We start from the raw sequence: 24,095 nt of genomic DNA on the forward strand, positions 1-24,095 counted from the left end.
GGCTGACTTGTCTGTTTCATGGCACTTAGGACCTGTGTTTCTAAGACTTTTGAAAATCCCGTCTGAGACTTCGCACTAGTATTTCTACAACAATACTTCAAATAAAAAAATCACAGTCTTTAATATATATATATATATGGCCATCATGAGTGTTGTGAGTGGATTAAGAACATTCAAAAGTGTTATCAGTTTATTCAAGTGGTAGTATTAGTAACATACTTTCTGGTAACACTTGCCAAAAAGGTCTGAAATGTTCCAAGTTATCTAGTTTCATGTGCCTAGAAATGGATACTGGAACCTACACCTCCTCTGGATTCAGTCTGAAAGTTTGCTAACTTAGGTATAAACACACTGAAATCGACAAGAACTTCAGGCTTGCAGTTGCAGTATACTTTAAACACTGCCTTTTGAGCAGCGTGCTGAGAAATACTTGAAGGCTAGGCAAATCTCATTCAAACTGCTCAAGAGGTGGTACTTTCACTGAACAAGGCATTCAGTAGTACTTAAGTCCATTAAAAGTATCAACAAATGTAGTCTAGTTCCATAGTACACACTTTTAGTAGAAATGTATAGGTTTATGTGAATTATGTAATATTCCTACAATTTAGTCACACAGAAGGTTATGGCAAATAAGAAAGTGTGTTCCTGAAACTTATCCAACATCAAGATATCAACATCAGACCTAAGAGAGTTATTTACAAAAATACCATTAATCTCTCTATAGTTAAATAATTCATTTTAATATAAGCATATTAATATTAAAATAACATCTAAATAAAGTGTTCACATAAGGAGCAAATTAATACCTTCACAAACAAAAAAACTTGAGTCAGAGACTAAAATAAATTATTATCCAGAGACAAAGAAAAAAAAAAGGCCTTTAGGTTATGCTTAGTATAGCATTCATTGCAATACTGTTTGAATGCCTCCCTGAAGAATATTAGACTCAAGTTTAAGAAGCAGCTGTTACAAATTAAAGGAAAATAAAACAGTTGAGGAAAAAAATTGGCATGTGATTGCAAGTATAAAATACTAACTTTTTAGAAATATTTTAAAATGAAAGACAAAACTTCCAAAGGGCTAAAATACAACAGATATTAACTGGCTACTTTTTATTTCCACCTCCTTTTGCCCTCCTATTACAAGAGGGTATAATCCACAACAGAAATCCAACAGGCAATCTACCATTTCTGCCAAGGGACACAATTTGCATCTTTACTAAAGATAGTCCACATCTTTATACTGCAAGATTAGCAATGTCCTGTCAGAATTTGCACTCTAAATCTGTAATCTTCGAATGGAAATTAGTTATAAAGCATTTTTGCATTTTTCTGTATATTTTTGCAATATAGCTTCTAGATACTCCTCTTACTCCATATAAGAGGAGTGCAATAAAGAAAATAACTCTCAGGGAGACACGGGGTAAACAAATATGGTAAGAACCTTCTGGTACAGACTTTAGATTGTATAAAAACATAAAACCAAACAACTAAGATTTAGACAGCCTCCTGAAATATATGTAATAAAAATATTACAGAAATGTACTAATTTCTGATCACAGAACCGGAAGTTACAATTGATCTGTCCATTTTTATTGTTAGAGATAAGTGAGTTTAAATATGACTACTGGGATAAACTAGATCAAAGAGGATCCTATCATAAAGTTAGGGTTATTAATAAAAATATTGTAAAAATATAACCTGATAGTGTCCATTTAAATAATGAGACATCCAAATTATAGCTTTGCAGGATCAATTCTTTAACTCAGCATTCTGTCAAACATTGTCTTCTGATACTAGCTTGTATCTCATACATGTACTGTTTTTCATTTTCTTATTCTTGGTGATGCTCCATCTTCTAGCTTAGCTGCTCCATTGATGATGTTAGCTGTAATTTTAAATAAAGAAAAATTAAAATACAGTAAGTAGAAATACAACTTGTTCTCACATGAAAAACACAGCAATTAGACCAGGGGAAGAAAATCAAGTATTTGTTCCAGTTGAAATTAACTTCAAGTTAGGTACCTAACATGTTTAAGAACTTTGGCTGTATGAAGTTACTAAGAATAGGAAATCAGACAGAATTTGCTTTTAAGTCTAGTCTCCTATCTGCAGCAGTGAGCAGTAGCAGATGTTTCAAGACGAATATTAAAAATACGGCAAATAAAGGGCAGCCCTACCAACATAACATCTCAGATTCCAGGGGATCTTTGGCAACTTCCTGAAGTCTAAGCTGCATTTAGATCATTGTAAGGTGTTGACTGCAACAAATCATTGACAAAAGGATTATGAAGATCTTTCATGAGACATTAATGCCACTCTGAAGTCTATTGTTGTGTATACATAGATTATATTTCATTTTCCCTCCCTCCATAATATGCATTACTTTGAGTAGCTTAGTTTAGGAAATGCATTGTAGATTATGAATTTAGGTTTTCGTTCTTGTTAAAAAAAAAAAAAAAAAAAAAAAGGCAAACCATTCTCCATGTTTGCAAGATCACTCCACAACGCTCTCCTGTCAGGCATCTGAAGTTTTGTCTCATTGGTAGGTTTTGTTACTTCACCAATTTGTTTATGAATACATCAGTATAGAAACTTGTTGGGGCCTACTGATAAGCTCTGTCTAGAGTGACAATTGATTATTGTCATTATTTAGACAATTGACTATTCTTATATTTTGAGTAATTACTAATAAGTATTAATCAACATCTCTTCTATGATGCCTTAGTTTAACAGGTATCTTTTTTTTTCCATTATTTCTTGTACCAATCTTAGTGATTCCTTCAGATTTTTTCTTTATACAGCATTCTTCCACCAGTAAGCAAGGTGCTATCCTAGACAGCTTGCCACTTCACACTTAACAGCTTTCTCTGTCACTAGCTTAAGAAGTTCAGGCCATGGAACGAAAAAAAGGTGTAACAGTACAGATGGAACTAAGTAACGTATAAACGGTATGAAATTTCACAATCTTCGTAACACTTTATTGATATAATACAGGGATTTGAAAGTCATATAATGTCATTTATTAAAAGACTTTTTCCATTTGTCCTTTGCCAGTTAGGATGTCAGGGATGTTCCTTTGGAGTTCTTTTTTGGTGGGTTTGATGTTCTTTACATAATACATCTCTACATAGAAGAACACGTGAACAAATTTAATTTTAATGATCTGAAATTAATAGAATATATAAGATATAGTAGGGATTTCAGACGATACTCTTCTCATTAAGTTAAACAATTTTTGAAGCATTGGAAAGACTTTAAAGATAAAAAAATAAACATTAAGCCCCATTTCATGAACTGTTCCTTGCATTTAGATTAAAATAGTCTTCAATGAATAACACTAACCATGAAGATCACCCAAGATTAGCACTAAATATAGGCAGCACTCTGAGTGCTGTCCTGTTGACAATTACAGAACATGTCCTAACTCCTGAAGAAGTTATCATGTTGTGTATATTCTCTACACATCAAGAGATAGATGCTTTTACTCTTTATGAAAAGATGATGATGCATCTTGTATCAAACCATTTGGTCTAGAAAGAACTTAAAATGTTATGCCACTGACCTCTGCTTAGTTCCTTTTTTGTCAGTTTGTTCTTTGTGTTTGTTATTTTCTTCTTTGGAATTTGCTTCTTAATATGCTCTCTCCATTTCTTCAGCTGAAAATTTATAAATTTCCACATCATCCAGGCCTGCGTTAAACAAACAGCACCCAGGCAGCTAATCCTAATGAAATTTAGGATTTTAGGGACAGTTAGATAAAAGGTTTGGTTATTCATTAACAGACTATAAATCTGTCCTTATTTTTTTTCCCCAGAAGTCTACTATTAAAACAATTTAAATCTCCATACCACAGAAAACAGATCTATCAGAAGGCTTTACTCAAGATAAAGTGCATCACACAAGAAATGAATGAGCACTGTATGAAAGCATACTGATATCAGCAATCATGTTTATCAAGGAGCTATGACCATAGCTTTCAACAGCCAATAGGAGAATGTGTGACTGCTTGCCAGAAAGGGCTTCAATCTATGAATGAAAAATCATAGAGATTAAAAATCCCTCCCACATACTAGATTGCAAGCATTGATTTATAAGGTGAGCATTAAAGTGATGAGTTCATGATGGAAAAGTAATAAAATTTCAAAATGAACACATACAAAAATATTTTTTAAATATGGGTATTATTATTTCCAAATGATACTATGTCCACAATATACATAGGAGAAATAAATAAACAATTCAGTTAAAAAAGAAGACACCCCTTTCTTCTTTCACACATATCCTGTTCTACTACTACTATGAAAAAAAAAAGATAGAGCACAAAATTCCCTTTTCCTTAAATAATATAAAGGAAAGGTGTCAAACAGGGAATTTCTTCAAAACACACTGTCCTCTTGGACTGTTTTAATAAAAGATATTTTGAAATGTCACATTATACAAGCATTAATTGATGTCTACTAGCCTTGTTATACCTCACACTGAGTACATTGAAGTTTCCATCTGCTATGGAAAAACCTGGATTCTCTACTTTGGCCAGACCAAATCCAAATGTGAGGACGGATAAAGTTAGGGTCAGAAGACGCACCATTACGAAAAGTAAAGCCCAGATGGTAAATCTGAAAACAAAATAATGAAATTAATGTGCTTTCCCTGTTTAACCCATTTCTTTTCAATAAACTCAAACATACAAAGAGCTTTTCATTAAGCTCCTCTCAGTAACTACAGAAAAAGCCTACAGAAAGGCCCAATAATTACAGAAAAACTGACGTGCAAAACATTCAGTACTGCTTCAAGGTGTTAAATACAGAAAATGAGCTTTCACTGTGGAATAGGGGGCAACTTTTTGCTCTAGGATGTGAGAGAAGAATCCCGAGTAACAGAGTGCTATTAAAAAGATAAAAATAAATGTATAAAAATCAGTATTATTACTGCCATAAGATAAAGATTTATTTGGAAAAATACTTAATATCAAATGACTGATGAATTAAATGGATTAAAAAGGCACTATCGGGGGGGAGGAGGGGGCATAGTTGCTTATTTAATCATTAGAATTATAAGACAGGAAAAGATTTTTCTCTTAATCAGTATGTTTAGCCTTTATGCTTTTGGATGTTATATAATGAAAAGCAGGTAACCTCCTACCTCCAAAAAACTCACAATTAAATAGGATATACAAATGAAAAATCACCTCTCCCACGTCCCCCATATGCATTCATAAACACTGATTTTCTGAAAAGAACATTCAGCACACCTATTTAAAATGCTGGTTTTAAGGAATGACTTGAATGCATCTGGTGAGAAGACCAGAAAGGGAAGCAGCACTACACTACCTCAAAGGAGTCTGCTTATACATAATTGATTGCATGAAAGAAAGCAAGGTGTTTATGATAATAAACTGGTCAGAAAATGGAAGAATATGAAGCAAGAACACATAAATGGAACAATGTTATTTGTTTTTGTGTTTTGTTTTTTTTTCAAGTTGGAACCTCCAAAATTCTTTGCATTCAAATGGCAAAACATACCCTATCCTTCTTAGCATGCTTCTGTTACATATCTCTGTTCTACATCTCATTTCTTTCTCAAATTCATTACTTTCATACCCATTATTCTCAGAATAGTTAAGAACCTTACTCAAGATATATATATATATATATACACACCTTATCAGCTACACATTTTTAGACATCACCTCCCATGTTGTACAGTTACTTCCCTTCTGCACCTTAACTATAAAGGAGAGAGACCTGCAAGAATTTACAGGGAATGTTTCTTTTATTAAAAAAAAAAAAAAAAAAAAAAAAAAAAAAGAATTGATAAAGTCATCCCTACATACAAGTATTTATGGACACATAAGTAAGTAAACTGGCATCATATAGAAGCAGAAGCCAATATATATCTCATATGGGACTTTAACGAAAAGCTCAAGCAAACTCCCACGACGATGATTATGAGGTGGTGTACATGTATTTGCTTCTATGTCTATGCAATTATGATGACTTCTTTTGGAATTCAAAGCAGGTAACATTACACATAGAACAAAAGACTTCTTACCTAAGTACTTTTACATACATTGAAATCCACTTATATACAATTAGTATAAAATTTCTGAATTTTAATTAATACATGAAAGATTTACCCTTTTTGCTTGTTTTCATCACTGAAGTAGAAAAGACGTGAAGCATGAAAAATGAGTTCCACTAAATAGTGAGGTACCATCAGAATTAGCCCCAAACGCTGCAAACTATAAAACAGAAAAGTTATATATTTTTTAATTTAAGTATGAAGAAAATAGATACACTGATTGAAAATGAACATGTAAATACTTACTTTAATATATAGGCACCAGAGATATGAGCAATGTAAAGGCAAATATAACATAGCTGCCTTGGAATATCTTCCTAAAATTGGAGAAATTATATTAAGTGCTGTTATGGTTTCACTATATTATCCAAAGAAAAAGCACATCATTCATTAAGTTTGACTATTTTTCATACTACTGTGCAAGTGTCTGGAAAGAACACCTGAATGTGAAACTACAGAATGCCTGTACAAGTTACCTAGGAATGCAGGAAAATAAAATACATAAATGGTATCTAAATAACTGCATATACAAATACAAGCAATATAAACAAATATCAATATGAATAATTTGAAATGAATATGTATTTAATTAACTGTACTGATGAGTTCTCTCCATACCTTTCGGATCTTCTGGAAGTATAGTTCTGACAGTGCATGAAGCCAATAGGCTATCTGGCAAATATAGAAGAATTTTACCTGAAAACTAAACAATAATTCAGATGAAGAAAACGAAAGCCTGAAAACTCACCATCTTTTAAAATGAGATAAATTTTATTTCGTTATCTTAAAATACGTCATTCTGACTCATTATACTTTATGATTCCCAAATCATGGGAACTGCAAATACAAAACAAACCTGTGATGACAGTTTTTTTGAATTAGCGTTCATAAGCTTCTTGATAGCAAGTTCTCAATCACCTTTTAAGACAGTAAGAAAGAAAAAAAAGACCCTAAAAACCAGAAACAATGTATCATGTGAGCAGTAAAACTCACTTCTTAAAAATTAGTATGATCTCCCTTCATTCTACCACCCTTGCCAGGAAACAGATGAGATGAAAAAGAAAAAAGGCCACACAATGAGTTCTGTAAGTCATCTTAATAGTAATCAAAAATCAATTAAGCTCTAAGTCCTGTCTATTAACCCACTCACAAATATACATTTCTTGAGTGTAGAACAGTTCATCAGTCCTATTATAGGTCCCATTTTGCAAAGAGTTTCACCTTCTCAGCAACCACAGTTAATTTAAAGGTAAAGGTAAAAAGACATGCAAGTATCTTTTAGATTTTTAAATTATCACAAATTACCTTTGGATAAAACAGCCATCAATTTTCAAACAAAAGAAAGGATTTTCACTTAATTGTCATTCTTATCAAGTACCAATGTCACTACCTTAACAGCAGTCCCTAAAATTTTGGGCAGGGAAATATCCAGTAAGTAGAAACACCAGGTTTTCCAACTGAAAATAGAATACTTACAGCATACGAGAATGGGGATAATCTTTCCACAGTAATGTTGGGTTCACCGTGAATTCTTCCTAAAGATAAAGGCCATTGATTTAAGGACCTTCTTAATCCTTCAAGTCTATTTTTTTTTAAATAAAAATAGCAAATAGAGTGACTTACTTACTGCATTCAAAATACTGGCTCCCCATACAAATGAAAATAAGTAGAAAAATGCTAGCTGTCCTGATTCATTGAATTTGCTGTGTTTTGTTTTTGACAAATGCAGACGTCTATTAATTTTCTAGAAACAAAAAGATGAACAATACATTTAATTTCTAAGACAAACAACTATTTTGGAGTTAGTGTCCCCTCTTAATTTCTTAATTCCCAAATCTCCCATTCCTTAATCAAAATGCATAGCTCCCACTATTCAAAACCTTAATCTGTGCTTTATACACCAATTTGCTTCACTAAAGTGAAGTTCACACAGAAGATGTTGAGATATGTTCAAATTTTTTTTCCCTATAATCATATTGATAAATGTTTCTAATCTATTTGCACACAGAAATCATTTGAGCTTCTGTGGTTCAAATGATCTACACATGAAGATATTCCACAACCATTTAATAATAGACAGAAAAATAGGAAAATTGTTAGCAAGTGATGGCTAAAAATAACATTTAAAACAGGGAACTACGCACCAGTAATGAACTTACATCTAATATGTAGTCCTGGATTACAGCATGCAGAATAATAGCTATGAGCATGTAGAAGAAGATTGTAGCAATGTCTTTAGGACCATATTCATAAAAATTAACATGCTCACTCTTGTCATCTGGAAAAGAAAAAGTGTATTTTTTACATTCTTTGAAGAAATACTCTGCAACCAAGAAAAGGCAGCAGCGACCACTGTTCTTGGAAGTTACAGTAAACTGATACAAGAGACCAGTTATTTTCTGGTTTTGAAAATTACTTTTTAAGCCTGATTCAAATAACCTACATCCTCTTTTCCTTCAATATAGTGATATAATTATAAACCAGGAATGAACTACTGAGAGCAGCAGACACTGAGCCATAGCCTCAATCCATTTTCTTCATCCAGACCATCAAAACAAACAAACAAAACATCTTACAGTCTACATTTTGGTAGAGAACCAAACAGATTCGATTTTAAGACTCATGACTACACGTAGAAAAAAAACTATATAGTGAGGATAGTATCCATAGTCATCTGACACATTGGTAAATAACAAGCAACTTCTTTCTCTTTTTAAAGAGATGCTGCATATTTGCAAAATAATTTTACTTTTACAGAACTAATATATGTTCCTATAAATCAAAAACAAAATCACTATAAAAAAGAATATTACTATTGTCACAAGTACTTCAAGTGCTCACATTTACAATGTTTAAGTGTAGGAGAAAATATATATGAAATTCAATTTAAAAAGCATGTAGAAGGAGCAGTAGGCTTGAAGAAGGCGTATTTTGTAGGGATGTCTCTCCTTTGGGCTACAGACACCCTTTACAACAGCTCCACCTTTCTTCATACATCTATGAGACAACAGAAAAGAAATAACTTGCACTTCAACTGGTGAAGAACCACACTCATCCTGATTTTCAGGCTAGGCTATCTACTATTTAGAATCCTCTGCTTTTGTCTAAGAGAGGGCACTGAGTTGGATGTTTCAGCTGCCACTTTTCATAAACATCGAGGAATTAAAAAAAAAATTTTTTTTGGTCTAACTAGCCTTAAGACTATCCTTTGACAAATAAAAAACAGCAGAAATATGGCCAAACATTTTTTCTAAAGGATACTAGGCCAGAAGGTGTCAAGAAAACAATTAACTGCTTCCCATAACAGGAATGGCACAGGTCCTAACACACAGTACATTTGCAGAATTCTAAGTGTGAAATGTACCATATCCATATTTGAAAACAGCCTGTGATATAATCAATGAACAAGTAATTGCCTATCAAATGCTGCTTCTGTCTGCACTATTTTTCAAAAGAGACATTCACTAGTGATATATTCCTGAGTCAAAACCTCCAGAATTCCTGGTGCAAAACTCATCTAGATCTTCTGTTAAAACCTGACCACACAATTGTACACATATATACACACATACACACCAAACACTATGAAGAGGTCACATCACAAACATCTTTATATCTACAAATGGATTTTACTTTAGTCTCCGCTTTAGGAGATTTCTACCTGATGCTGTTCAAATATCAGTAAAATATTTGTATTATAAAAGTGAAGTTTTGAGAGCAAGGAAAAAAGATAACTTTTAACAGTTGAGCTCTTCCATTACATAGAAACAAAATAGATTTGATTTAATCTTACCAATGGTATAGGTGACATTGTACTGCACAGTAATAAAGATGATGACGTACTTGGCTGTGACCTGGAATTTTAAAAGAAACAAGAAAAAGCTAACAGATTTTTCAAATAAACCAGACCATACAACAGCTAAAAGTAGAAGATTATGCCATCAACAAATGTTCTTCCACTTTTAATTTAAATCAGCAAGGTCCCCGAAGTGTTATTCATCTCTTACAAATGGAGAGGTTCACCTTGTTGCAAATCCTTCAACATTTGCTGCGTAGGGTCAGGACTTGAATTATGTCTTTTTAGCTAAGGATCAAATTACTCACTGTTCTACTAAATAACATTTTAAAGTGTTTAAAAGTGTAAATGGCTTTTATTTATTTCAAAAGTTAAGACTCTAAATTAATCCAGATAGAAAGTTTCACACAACCTTGCAACCTTGCTAGATATTCAAAAAAGTGATATACTGGCTAAGCCTCTGTATAAACAAACTGAGTATTCAAAACATCACAGTAGAACTGTAAGACTCACCTATGAATTTTTGTCAATCAAGCAAGAAAAAAAAAAAAAGATTGATCTTAGGAATAAGATCAACAGTAACCAATGGTATACTTTTACATTACTTTTTCCTCTGGTGGCAAGACTATTAAAAACAAAAAACAAACAAACAAAAAAAAACAACAACCAAAAACCTACAACCAGTGCTTTCAGCCATCCCCAGTTCCTGATAATGTCTTCCCATTTCCATCCTCCAGTATACATAGCCCTTAGCTATGGCAATGGAACTGTTTATAATCTGGATTACTGTATGATCCTACAACTGAGTGGTAAGAGGTAAATGTTTGCTTAGTTAACTGAAAACATTTCATTATCTGGCTTGCACAACTTCAAAAACAGCTGTGTTGATCTAACTGATAAAGTGATGAACTATAACAGAGATATAAGTGGAAGGGGAAACAAACAACTGCTTCTTTTGGTGCAAAAAATGCAATACGGAATTATATCCTGCACCACCATAATGAAAACATTTTTTTTTTTTTTACACCTGCAAGCAGTCAGTTATCTAGGTAATAAATCAGAGAAGGGCAACAGGCTTCATCTGAAAAATGATGTGAGGTAAGAGAATACATTCTTGTACCTGTTATATTTTCTCTTAAACTGATCTTCACAAACATGAATTAAATGAAAAAAAAAAAGAAAGCTATTTTCACCAGGTGTTACACAGCCTATTTTCTCAAAATATAACTGAAAACATCCAGGATTACATAAAACAAGCATCCATTTAACCAGCTACAAATCAAACAAGTGGCACAAAAATGCTAAAGAGCCTCTGTAACAAAGGGGGAAATGGCGTATCACTGCAGTACACTGCATCCATGAAATTAAACAGTAGAGGAGTCATAATCCTCAAGAGTGCTTTTGAAATGAATTCTCATTAAGGAAAGAAAAAAAAAAAAAAACAAAAACATTTATTCTGGCATACAAAATTGACCATCAGACACTGAAGTCCCAAAAATGATTTAACCTTGTGTAAACCAGCGCTACCATCAAAAGGAGTGATCTTGCTTTTCTCTTGTCTGCCAGTTGCTTCTTGTCTCTGTCTGTTTGTGCTATCAAAAGTAGTGATGTGCTGAACTGGACAGTAAAATTATACAAAGTAAAACAGACCCAGACAAACAAAAGGGAGGGGAAAACCCTACTAATTATAACACAGATGTATTTCCTAACATGCTGCGCTACTCAGCTGTGAAAGTTCTTTCATGTGCTCAGTGGTGAGAACAAACAGCGAGAGCATCACCAGCGTAAAGTGTGCATGGAATGAGAGCATGACAAGTCCATTGACAATTCTCCTGGAAAAGACAGGGAAAACACAGGTAATTATATAGGGACTGATGTCACCAGCAACAAGCTAAAACTGAACCGTTTGCTTTCAGTAAGTCATCACCCAGGACCCACAGCAACACTCTTCCTCGCAGAGAGGCATTATCACTGCACCGTGCAACTTCTGCCAGATCCCTTAATTCGGGACCATGCCTCTTCCCTCTCATTGTACATGCCAAAATGAGAACAGCGACGTGGTCAATGGTTGTGGCTCTCTCTGCTGTGCTGCCTTCTGAGACTGTGGATGACTGCAGGCTGTGAGAAAAGCCTTATTACAGAATCCAGAGCAGCTCAAATGACAAAGAGAAGAAAAGGAGCAATCTATAAAGTAAATGGGTGCATAGCTTACAAATCTAACCGTTAAGCTTGTGCTTCACATTTTACAAAATACCTTCTTCATATTTACTTCATTAACATAATTCCTGTTACCCTACACATTCACTTATTCATCTTATCTTATTCACTAATTCATCTTATTTCACTCTAAAAAGAACTGAAATCATATGCTTCCTTTAGTGGAATCCACTCAAGTATTATGATCATATCCCAATGGCATACCAGGAAGTTAGTTCTCCTATGGATAAGCTCTCTCTTTTTCTAAATGCTCTTTGGGAGAAGAGGGTAGTAAGCATCTTCACAAGAGCCCAGCAGGTTAGCTTGTCTGTTTGTCTATGAAGCATAAAACATGACACTACAAATGCTCTACTCTACTGGAAGTACTGGAGCCTAATTAAGTGGTATTCTGTGGTAAGACAGCCATGGATATAAGGATGATGTAAATTGTTCTAAGAGGAGGAAAGAAATCACATGAAGCTTCCTCTTAAAAGATAACAGAGGCTTAAGAAGAACTAAAATAAAGGTTTCTTTAGAAGACAAGTGTCACCCTGTTTTCAGGAAAAGGAACAGTATTGGGCACATAAGAGACTATGAAGTTTCTCAGAGAAAATAAAAACTTTACTATTTTACCTGTTGTTTTTTAACTGCCACTTTTCAACATGTTATAAACACAGCACATCTCCTTACACACATCTTTAGACCTCATTATAATCAGCAAAGTTAAGGTATGGGGAAACACAATTAAGCTGGATAAACAGTCTTAAGTATAAGAGTTTCCTTTAAAGAAATTCTTGTAATTCAATTTATAGCATTCCAATGCTCATTTCTAACTTTAACACACTTATTGTTTTTTCATATGGTCTTAAAACTATGAGCAACAGCCATCTTGAAAAGAAAACCCTGTATTTACCACGGAACTATGCAACCCTGAGCAGATCATTCAATAGTTAGTCAACTGTGAAAAGTCTCATTTACACTTTCTTTGACTTAGTGTGTAACCCTGAGGTACCACAGGTTAGGTTTGGACATCTATTATTGACAGCTGCAGCTGAAATCACAGAAAGCATAAAATGCAGTGAAAAGCATTGATTAAAAAGACAACAAAAAAATGTAGTCCTTCAGTGCTTCAAACTTAAAAGTTAAAAATAATTTCTCTTTAATACAGACAGGAAATCAAGACCAAAAGAAAATAGAAATAACAGCTGTGTAAGCAAGTCCAGTAATACTTACGAAGCACTCAATATAGAAACATAATGAATGTCACCAAAAAATACTGGAAGAACATCAGTAGTTTTGTTTGTTTGGCATAGACTGAATTACAGATTATAAAAATGGTCTAAAACCTCCACAGTGAACAAATGAAATATAGATTTAATTCACATAACTCTCGTATTTATTTATAGTTTTGCTCTGTATGAGACAGATCTAATACAGAAAAATCTGGTTGTAGAACGAAAGGATGTATAGGGTTTTTTAATATAGATTATAGCAATATGAGTATTTATCACCTGTTACATAGCACCACTGTTCCTTGCGTAGCACCTGAAAGCTATCTCAATCCACAGAGTATTTCTGCATCAAAAAGTAGATGCACGTTTAAATTATACAGTAAGTATATTCAAACACTCAGTATAAAAACACATCACATGCCACCCTTGAATATAGTCTGCAGAATGTTGAACTTTGAGAGTTATACTGAGTAGGAATTAATTTACTAATCATACTTGGATGTAACTAATATTAACTCTCCTTTCTTCCTTTAAAGAAGTCACCTTCATCAGAATAACGATGCTGACCCTGGGAGAGTTGCAGAGTCCCTCCAAATACCTGTAGAGTTACAGGAACACGACCTCTGCATCATATACAAAGCCTGCACAAAGACAAATGGAATTTGGAGACTGAACTCAAAAAAAAAATTTTTTTTGTTTTAACGGTAGAAAGACACAGGACAATACCAGTTTAGAAGTAACATGTATCAAGATACATAAAAAGTTCCTTTTGGGAACCCGAACAGGGTTTACATTATCCCATGTGCCGGCATTTACTTCTGTTCTTAAAGCCTTTATCACCCAAGTTGTTAAGCTCCTAGCATTTTTATTTTTTTTTTTATATCCCAAGACTGAGTTCTGCATTTCATATATAAACTTCTATACCACATTCCTCCACAGATAACAAAACATTATACCTCAACATCAGTTTGTCCCCATTTAGAAGGGAATTATCTATACATCACAATTGCTTTCTCAAAAAAGTGAGCAACTGCATATAACTTTTTTCTGTCCGAATTTAACCGTAATTATAAATCAGATTGTTCTGAACTAAAATCTCATCCAACTGGCAGAACATGTTGAAATATCTCTGCGTAGTATTTGTCTATTCAGCTTAACCTCTATTTACCAAGCCTTATCCCTTACTCCACACTAGTGTAACGTGTTTACTCAGTAGCACACACTGAAGAGTTCTGTCACAGAAGTGGGAAAAAGATGACAAATACAGCAATAAAGGGAGCAGCTGTGCAGAAGTGTGACTAGTAGTTTTTAATTACCATCTGATTAAGCATACTTAAAACAAAAACTGGTGGTCTGAAACCCTCTTTACAATAGTGTTCCTACTTGTTTTACCACGTGGGCATTTGAAGAGGGGAAAAAAGTTCAAAACAGTCACAACAAAGAGACATGCAGTGACTTTGCTCTGTGTGAGGGGCATTTTTCTCATAACGGAATTAAGTGGAAGGGAGCTTGTGGGAAGCTGTTAGGAATCAAGGTGCAAACGTGAAAGAAAACTGGACGAGAAAGTAAATAAGAGAGCAGCCAGCACAAGCGTTGAAAAGTGCGAATAGGAGCTGGCAGAGAAGGCAGCGGAGAACTGAGGGGGAGCTGAGGGCGCCCGGTCCAGGTGCACGGAGCTGGGTGTCGGGGTGAAGAACCACGATCAAAACCCTGCAGGGATAAGGGGAAAGGCAGACGGGGGCAGAGGAGCGGGGCAGAGCCCCCCAGCCACAGGGCTGAGGCGCAGAGGGGACTCTGAGGCGGGCACCCCAAAGCTGCTGCCCCACAGCAGGACCGGGACCAGTCACCGCTTCCCTCAGCGGCCGACGGCCGCCTCGCCCCGCCCTGTACCTCGAACATCAGCCCCAGCAGGATGCCCACGGCCAGGTAGGACGCGGCGTCCGCGTGGTTCTGAAGGACGAACTCGGGGCTGAGCACCGGCGGGCTCCTGCCCTTCCTGCGGAGCCCCATCGCGCCCGCGGCCCCGCTGAGGGGTGCGGCGACTCCCGCCCAACCGCCTTCAACCCACACACGGTAAACACAGCCAGCCCCAAGGGCCCGCCCCCTCCTTGGTTTTAACCAATCAAGACGAAGGAAGCCATGAGTGGCGGCGGTGGAAGCTAACGGTTAGGCGACTTGAAAGAGCGGTTTTTAAGGGGGTGAAGCTTCGTGAGGCGGTTGGGCGCTCGCGGCTGGAGACGGGTGCGGAATGAGTGACAAGGGCTCCTGCCAATCCCATACGTGGGTGGGTGGAGCTTGGGCGGGTACGGGAGCGGCTGGGAGCTGAGGAGGTTCCCGCCGTTGTGGGGAGCCTCGCGCGCTCGGCTCTCCTCGCGAGGCTGAGGAACAGAAACCTTCCCTGCAGCGGCTCCGCTGCCTCCCGTCTGGAGAACAGTCGTGATTCTTCACCCCTCGTTAGGCAAAAGATGTTGAGAAGTCCCCTTCGTTTCCTTTTTTTATTCCACTCTCACTATGAAGTGGAGAGAGAACAGATTCGTGGTGTTCTGAGGTGTTAAAAATTTGTGTGTCTGCTGGTTCTATGTGGAATTTAGTGGGAAAAATGGAGCAATTTATCAGAAATAAAAATCAGTTGGGGAGAAGGCCAAGGGACAAGTAAGGCCTCAGACAGAAGAGGAAAAAGGGAAAATCAAGTTGTGCCTGGCCTCAACTGGCTTTAGGGAGGGCAAGACTCAGCTGGATCCGGTTGCCAAAGCTGCACCTAAGATTTGGTTCCCCTGTAAAGCTATTTTGGCTACCTGTTGGTTATTAAATGTTTAATGCTTCCCTAAACAGTTTTGAAGTATATATGCTAGAGTCTGCTTTCTGTTAAATGTTCTGCTGCTGAGCTTGGCTATGCTCCTATTCCTTTTCCCACCTCTATTTTGAGTTTCAGACTAATGTTTTCAGAAACTGGATTTTATATATTATTTTAAGAATTGCTAAAGAGCAATTGTACAGCGAAAATATGCTGCCGTGCATGTTCTTCTCCTCAGCTGAAGAGACATATTTGAAATAAAATACTTCTAGTTATTTTTTTTACAGTGGTTAATTTTTGATGAAAAATGTAAAATAAAATTGAAAGAATGTCATAATTACTTAGCATAATTGCAGTTTGTTTGTTTTTTAGCTACAAAAATTAGTCATGTTTCAAAATAATTTCTTCTCCCTGGAACGTCCAAAAGAAAGAGGCAAATAATGATAAATAGAAATTGAAACCAAAAAACCACAAACTTGGTTTATGATTTTATAACCCAGAATATACTAATCTCATTAAAAACATTAGCATTCTTTTTGTACTGAAGCAGAGTGCACAAGCTAATTTTATTTTTTTTTCCCCTAGGAATACGATTTTCTAAAAGATCAGTATCTTTAAGGCCTTAAGAATTGTTCTATACCTGTATAGCTTCTAGATTTGTAGCTTTGTAGATAATTCACTTTTAACATAAAGTTCAGCTCTCATGCTGAAGTTGTAAACAAGCACTAGAGTTTGAATTTATCACTTATTAGTCTCTTACGTACATGTATGCTTTCTGTAGGAGAAAGTAAGTTTTAATATTTTAATCAAGTTTAAAATTTATAGTTAGTAATTATACTATTTTAGATCAATGAATGGCAAGGAAGGTTTAGATCATGAGCTATAATGAGATAATAAGGTATGATGATTAATATTAAGCTAGCGTTCAAGTTCATACCACAAGAGCTATCTAGTAAGATATATATATATATATTGTTTTTTAAAATATACATATGCTGTGTGCTTAAGAGGATATCACTGTTGTCTACCATGTTCATTTTGATTAACAAAAGCCTTAAAACTATTCTTTTGCAGTAAAACATTGTGTGTGGGATGCAAGAAAAATCAAGACGTAATGTTGCAGGCTGCCATTTTACTCCTTAGAACCTGTGGTCGAGTTTTCTTCTTTTCTGAAATTTGATGACAGGGTCATGTTCAAGCAGTGAAGTGACCCCTTCTACCTATTACAAGTATGCTGTTTTCAGTAGATCTCTAAAGTGCTGAAGTCTTGTCTTTGGCATGTAAGTAAATCTTATTTCTTAAAGTACTGTACATACGTGTTTTTTTTTGTTGTTTGTTTGTTTGTTTTTTTTTTTTTTTTTTTTTAAAAAAGAGATAGGGAGAGACAAAATAAACCCTATATTTCTGTTGCTTGCAAGTAGTTTTCTGAGGTACATTTCCAGAATTTGTTATTTAGTATTTGGAAACTGAGATAACTGTTTGGGCCTGCATACCGACAACCCACTTATTTTTCTGTCTACTAACTTTCCTGCCTGGTTTATAATTCTGTGTTTTTGTTGTTTGAACGATTGAGTCCCAGGTTTAAGGACCCAAGATTTCTTTACATCTTTGATTCCACAATTCTATGTTATACGTGGGCACATATCAAATACAGCTCACCTTGTCATTTTGAATGTCCTACCCTTTAAACAAATGAGCTTTGCAAACATAGTTATTCTTAGATGATTTTTTCCATTAAATGAGTAAACAAAACAAAAACAGCCTCTCGTTAAGAAAAGATTATGGTCTAGCCTTTCCGCTTTTCTGTTGATTTATCATTTTATTTATCTAGTAAAGGAATTAAACAGAAAATTATTAGCCAGCTAGCTTGAGAACAGCTGCACAGGATTTGATACTTAGTCTCCTCTGAAGTTTTGTTGATTTGTTTTTCTAGTATCTAGAAAGCAGAATGAAATTAATGTGTTTTGCAGAGCTGTAGAAATCAACCTGAGATCTGCTTGCTCACGCAGAAGGAACTGAGAATGACTTCTTTATTTTATGCTTCAGTTAACTAAGATGATTTAATTCGGAATTTGAGAAAATTCAGAGAAAAAAAGGTATCATCATGTGGTAAGTAAGACAGTTAAAAAATCACAAATTAAATACATTAAAATTGGCTAAATGATTTCCTTTTGTGTTTGTGCGTTAAAAGACAACCCAAGACTGGGGTTTTTGGTAGGGTGTGGAGGTGTTAGGAATTGTATAAACACAGAATAGCTAGAGACCTTTGCTAGCAGCATTTAGGATCTAAATAGACAAGATAGTTTCCCTGTGGGGAAGAACCATACCCCATAAGCATTGAGCAGTTCAGTGGCATAAAAATGTATTGATTCTATCCTTTGGGGTGTAGGGGAGGAGAGAGTACCTAGGAAAGGACTAGCTGGGAAAAATGAGAGAAGAGAGATGTGCATTCTGTAAATCATGGAAGGAGTATAGTCAAATTTTGGACTGCCAGAGGTTCTTTGCCTTTTGCAAAAAAAAAAAAAATAATAATCATCAAAAATTATTACCTTTATAAGTTAGAATCTACAGGTGATTTCTCTGCACAGTCTTCAGCTATAGTCACATGGCAAAAGGAAAGGAAGAATCATCTGGGTATGACTGAAGTGAGGATGATCTTCCTTGATCTGTCTGAGGCCCAGAAATACCTGAGGGCAAGGGACTAGTCTACTTGAACCAGTTTGCTGTCTGCCTGTTCTTAAGATACTGGTTTTACAAGACAAAGTAGAAAAAGATTAGGATTTCCAGTCTTTGCATTTGAAAAATATTCTCTTTATGCCAAGCATTTGCCTGCACAGAATCTAGTTGTTGGAAGTGAACAGAGTTCTACTATAGTTTGAGAAGGAGAATGAGAGGTATAAAGTAAAATAAAGTGCAAGATACATACGTCAGGTGTTTTGATTTATTCTGTACCTAAAAGCAAAACTTAAACAGGATGTTCTTGTTTTACACAATTGGCATTTAATGCCAAACAAAATAAGACCCAGTAGCAACAAAATAATGATAATAATAATACATGTAAAAAGGTTAAATACTAGTAGCTGAGATTAAAATTACCAGAGCCTATTAATTGTTGTCCATTTGGGAATTAAGGAATTATCAGCTGAGCTAAGAAAGGAGTTTTTTCTGTCAGAGTATAATTTTTTTCATAAAAAAAAATAGTTTAGTGCTTTCCTCTGACATACAAGATCCAATCACTTCTGCAGACAGGGCTTTTAACTGGATGATTGATATGCTTCTGTATGGTATTTCTTGCTTCTCTTTCTACTTCTTAAGTGACTGTAAAGCAGGCTTCTACTTTGTAAGAACTAAAACTCAGCATTTAGTCTGCCTAAAAGTTTTACAAAAATGTAGCTTTGAAAAAAGGGGATACTATTGTGTACCATTAAGTGTACTCTAGTGAATTTTGAGAGCTCAGCGCTACAGTTAGAGAGCAGTCTGCCTGTTTTTTGATGCTCTACAGTCTCTGAAATAAAGGAAACTGTGTTAATAATGTGCAGACTAGGTCATGTAATCGGGACAGGAAAGTGAAGAAAGAATGGATTTGTGTCTCAGCCCTATAATTAAAATACTCAATGGGAGTCATACATCAAAAAACCCCTTTACAATTAAACAACAGTTGAAGTCATTTTACTATAATATATAATTGAATAGTTATTGTAGAGCCTTAAGAAAGGCAGGAAACAAGCACTAGATTTTAGGTAGCAAGTAAGAGTGAAAAGCTATCTTGCTGTTTTGTAAAAACCAAAATTAGAAATTCAGTTCAATGTCTGCATCTGGTAATCAATTACTGACTGTTATGCAATGATGTGCAATTTCTGAGGTGACTGATTGCAGTTTTTATTTAGAGTCTATTACGCAAATAAATACTCTACTTGCAGAGCAAGTGGAACAATTCCTGCATACATTAAAGCAGTAGTGCCTTCTTAAAAGACCATACTTCTAACACAAGCTCCTACATCTCTCTGGCTTTACACCACCTTTTGTTTCATTCCAAGGATGGTTCTTTCTTTCAACCTGCAAATCCCATTACAGTCCAACATTACATCTTCGAAGGCTATCTACTAGGTGCTGAACTGACTGCAAACTAGTTTATAACACTATATTTAGAAAGTCAAGTGTAGGGTTGTTTTGTTTTTTTTTTTTTTGTCATAAGATTTTCTAGAAAGACAGGAGCAATTGAATTAAAAATAGAATGATTGGTTTAAGGGGAGGTTATTTAGGAGACCCACATTATAGTTTTAATTTAAATTTATTTTCTGTTACTATATTGACTGTACACCAAAAAGATAGTGATGGAATGATCTTTCAAATCACAAAGAAAATGCAATTATCAATGGGGTTTCAGTAACACCCTTAAGTTAAAAACACTTATTTATAAAACGTTATCATACTGTTGTAGCTTGGTATGAAGATGATTTTGACATTTAGATGCTTAAGTATTATGTATTTATGCTGAAAGTATCTGTTTGTTGGTATTTGTTGGATCGTTTTTCTTTACAAGGTATTTTAGAGTTTTTTATAGTTGAACAGAAATAGAGCAATTGAAAGAATTTCACTATGTAATGTAGTTAAGTAGATTCTCCAGATACTGCCAAATTCTTGTTTAAATAGACTGCTTTAATATACATCTAAAAAGTCAGCCCTGTACATTAGTTGATGTGGGTTTTACAACCCCATCAGGGTTTTTAGCGCATATCATATATATATACAGGGCACTAAACCTGCATTGTTTTACATTTATTTATTTACCTTGTAAAACAGCAATCATTGAACCATCCAGTATATACAATATAATTACTTATTTCCACAAACACCTTTTTGCACTTATGTGCTATTTCCCATGTAATGTGCTTCCCCCTACACATGGAGTTTGTAGATCTCAATATGCTCTTCTTCAAAGAACAGCTTTCAAGGTCACCAACTGATTAAAATTCTTATATTAAAAGTGTTTTGTCAGAAATGACATTCCAGAAAACAGAAAATGTAAACATTTAATTAATGTTATATTGTCAAAGTAATATGTGCTTCTTCTGCAGCTTGGATAATGATAATAAACTAATAACTTAGGTTTTCGGGCTTTTATGTTTTTGGCCATGTCTGGGGCAGATTTAACTCCATACAAAATTATTTCAGAGAAAGTTTAAGATAAAAGCTTTTAAATGATTTCCAGCAAACACTTCTCATTTGCATCTGACTTTGTGAAATATTTATTATTATTATTATGACTGTCTTTGTAATAATTATTTCCTTTTCCTCCCTGATAGACTAATAATATGGCAGTAACACCCCCCCCAAAAAAAAAAATTGCACTTCATACTTATTTTCCTGATTTAAAAAAATATTTTTAAAAAATTGTTTAAATTTTAAATTATTTATTTAAAATATTTTAAAAAATATTAAAAAAATATTTTTTAAATAAAAAAAGAATAAAAATAATATATTCAAATGCAGTATACACACTTGTACTAGAGGCAGGTTGTCATCTGAAATAATTACCACTATAATATATAGAGACTGCACAATGATCCTATAATTGGTATTAGTTCAAGAGTAAGTTTTTTCTCTCTGTGTTTTCACCTCAGATAAACTGAATTATTTGTTGTATCACATTTTTTTCCTGAACAAAAATAAAAATTGCCACTAAAACATAAATAGGAATGGAAGTACAGGTCAGACCTATTCTTTGACTTTATTGCTAGAAAAGAACACTTATGTTACAGGCTCGCTTTACCTGAATGTTAACTTTAAGGAGGATTTAGACTGTGTCAGTACAGAACCAAAAACATACTTGTTTTGCAAAACACAAACAAAATCTGTCTGAAAGTGATCCCAAGAAGTCTGTAGACGAACCTCTTATTCAAAGTGTGATGAAGTTGTGAGGTCAGACTCCGCATGCACACACCCCAAAACAAAACAAAACAAAACCACAAAGGTAGGCCAGCAGTGATGTTCAGCCAGGCCTTCATAAATCAACTAACAAGAACAATGTGAATGAGCCATGACCATTTCTTAGCAGTCATCTCTGTTTACCTTTGGGAGGCTGAAGGCCATGAAAAACTGCAGGGCTTTTAACAGAACCAAAAAACACGTTACTTTGTATTTAGACATTGTATTAATTGAAATTTTGGCACCAAAATCTCTGTGTATTTCAAATAAGCACCATTCAACCTGGCTTATAAGGCTGTGTTATAAATCACAGCCAAGCTGATGGACATGCTTCTAGAATGCTTTAGTTAGCTAAACTCCCTATTATTAGCCTTGTTTCCAAAGAAGACTTTGTTTAATCTTGATGCAAGTTTATTTTCATGCCTACAGAATGCATGCCTGTATGCTCTTGTGCTAACATCACTGTACAAAAACAACATATTTTACTTGTTACAGAACAGTCCTTGAGACTGAAACCTTAATTCTGTTCCAGATATCTTTCAAGCCCATTAACTTTTGATACCTGATGTTGTCTAATTTTGTTATTTTGGCTTGAAGGTAGCATACAGCTTAACCAAGGAATGAAAAGGCTCGTGTTTTGTCAGGCTTTTTCCCGCAACTTGTGATTCATCAAGAAGTCATAAAAACAGAAATCAGATGAAGAAATATTGCACAATTTCAAGATTCTTTGGGGTGTTGATGCTCAAAAGGAAGAGAGAATGCATGTGCTTTTTTTCAACCAAAATATAAAATTGTTTTATATTCCAAGGAGATCACTTGGGTCTGAGTAACACGGAATTTACCTTGTCATTTACAAGGGGAAAGTATTTTATTCTCCTTTCCATGTTTTTACCATTTGTTAAATGGGCAGAATAATGCTTTATAAAGTGTTTTGTATTAAAAATGTATTGAGAGTTGCAAAGTGGTAACAGTAATACAAGAAAACAGACTAATGAAAAATAAAAAAGAGACTCCTGGTTGGAAAAGCTCTTCCAGATCCATTTAATATTTCTGTCAATTTAACATTTTTATTAACTGCTATTTTCACTACTTACTCAATAGATGCAAGAAGGACTTAGATACATTAATAATTTTTAATTTGCCTAGAACAGATTTTATTGTCTTTGAAAGAGTATAATTTCCATGCATTGTAAAAACAGATGAATGTCCTGGGTGAAACTCTAGCCTCACTGGAGTTAATAGGACCTGGATTTCACCCTAGGGTTTTATGTAATAAGCTATTAAACTGACATTTCAATAGATGACCCTACAATGCAAAGACTAATATTTCATTCATGAATTAATACGTTAAGTAGTCTGTCAAGGAAAAACTAATGACTAGAAATAATTGAAACTGAAAATATGCCCCTCCCCCCCCCCCCCCCAATGTGGTTTCTTTATCTTTTATGTGTGTGGATAAACTACCTTAATTTTTCTAGCATTTTAAAGATTGTCCTACCCAAGTCAATATTTATAAATATATATTATGCTTTCTTTGAAATCTCCTGAGCTAGTGTCTATGTAGCAGTGTGCCAACATATTACACTGGAGTTGCTTAGATGCGGAATCACCTAGCAGCAAATCTCCTAAAATGGGTTAAAAAATAAAGATTTCATTGTTGACCCTTACAATCACTGAAAGTGCAATAAAACACAAAGTTTTGAAGGGACTTTAGAGGAGATTTTTTTTTTCTCCTGGATTTATTGTCATGATTTACTACTATTTGTATTACAAACCTATTTATTTGACATTATTGCAAACTATGAGGCTGAGATCACACAAATGAAATTTCACAATTGAGCCTGGGCAGGGCAGATAATAACAGCGAAGTGCTAGATGCAGAGAAACCTTTCTCTTTCACAAACTGCTTTTTTTTTTTTTTCTTATTAGATTTTATCCTATAATAAGGAATATTTTGTCACAGCTGTTGACCAATCATATATTCTGTATAAGCATCTGTTCTTACTCTCCATTAATAATAGCATCATCTCTCTTCTGTGCAGTAGTCACACCAATTAAGCGTTAAA

General features: G+C 34.7%; 1 protein-coding gene across 1 annotated transcript; it reads right to left on the reverse strand.

Annotated features, from left to right (window-relative positions):
* Positions 1-1,719: 1,719 nt before the first annotated feature.
* On the reverse strand, positions 1,720-15,330 carry LOC311215571 (translocating chain-associated membrane protein 1-like 1). Its single transcript, XM_084296808.1, has 11 exons — positions 15,198-15,330; positions 9,877-9,937; positions 8,243-8,361; positions 7,711-7,827; positions 7,560-7,618; positions 6,702-6,786; positions 6,330-6,400; positions 6,139-6,243; positions 4,475-4,618; positions 3,565-3,725; positions 1,720-1,887 (listed from the first exon to the last, which is right to left on the reverse strand). The coding sequence occupies exons 1-11, from the start codon at positions 15,315-15,317 to the stop codon at positions 1,826-1,828; spliced, it is 1,104 nt and encodes a 367-aa protein (XP_084152934.1). The 5' UTR covers positions 15,318-15,330; the 3' UTR covers positions 1,720-1,825.
* Between the last annotated feature and the right edge of the window lie 8,765 nt (positions 15,331-24,095).

The sequence above is a fragment of the Netta rufina genome (assembly GCF_964035555.1).
Source record: "Netta rufina genome assembly, chromosome: 16".
Lineage (NCBI taxonomy): Eukaryota > Metazoa > Chordata > Aves > Anseriformes > Anatidae > Netta > Netta rufina.

Coding starts and splice junctions, on each gene's coding strand:
- LOC311215571 (XM_084296808.1), bottom strand. CDS start 15,317: ATGGGGCTCCGCAGGAAGGGCAGGAGCCCGCCGGTGCTCAGCCCCGAG. Junction 6,787..7,559: donor TATCCCCATTCTCGTATGCT/GTAAGTATTCTA, acceptor ATTATTGTTTAG/TTTTCAGGTAAAATTCTTCT. Junction 6,244..6,329: donor TCTGGTGCCTATATATTAAA/GTAAGTATTTAC, acceptor TCTGTTTTATAG/TTTGCAGCGTTTGGGGCTAA.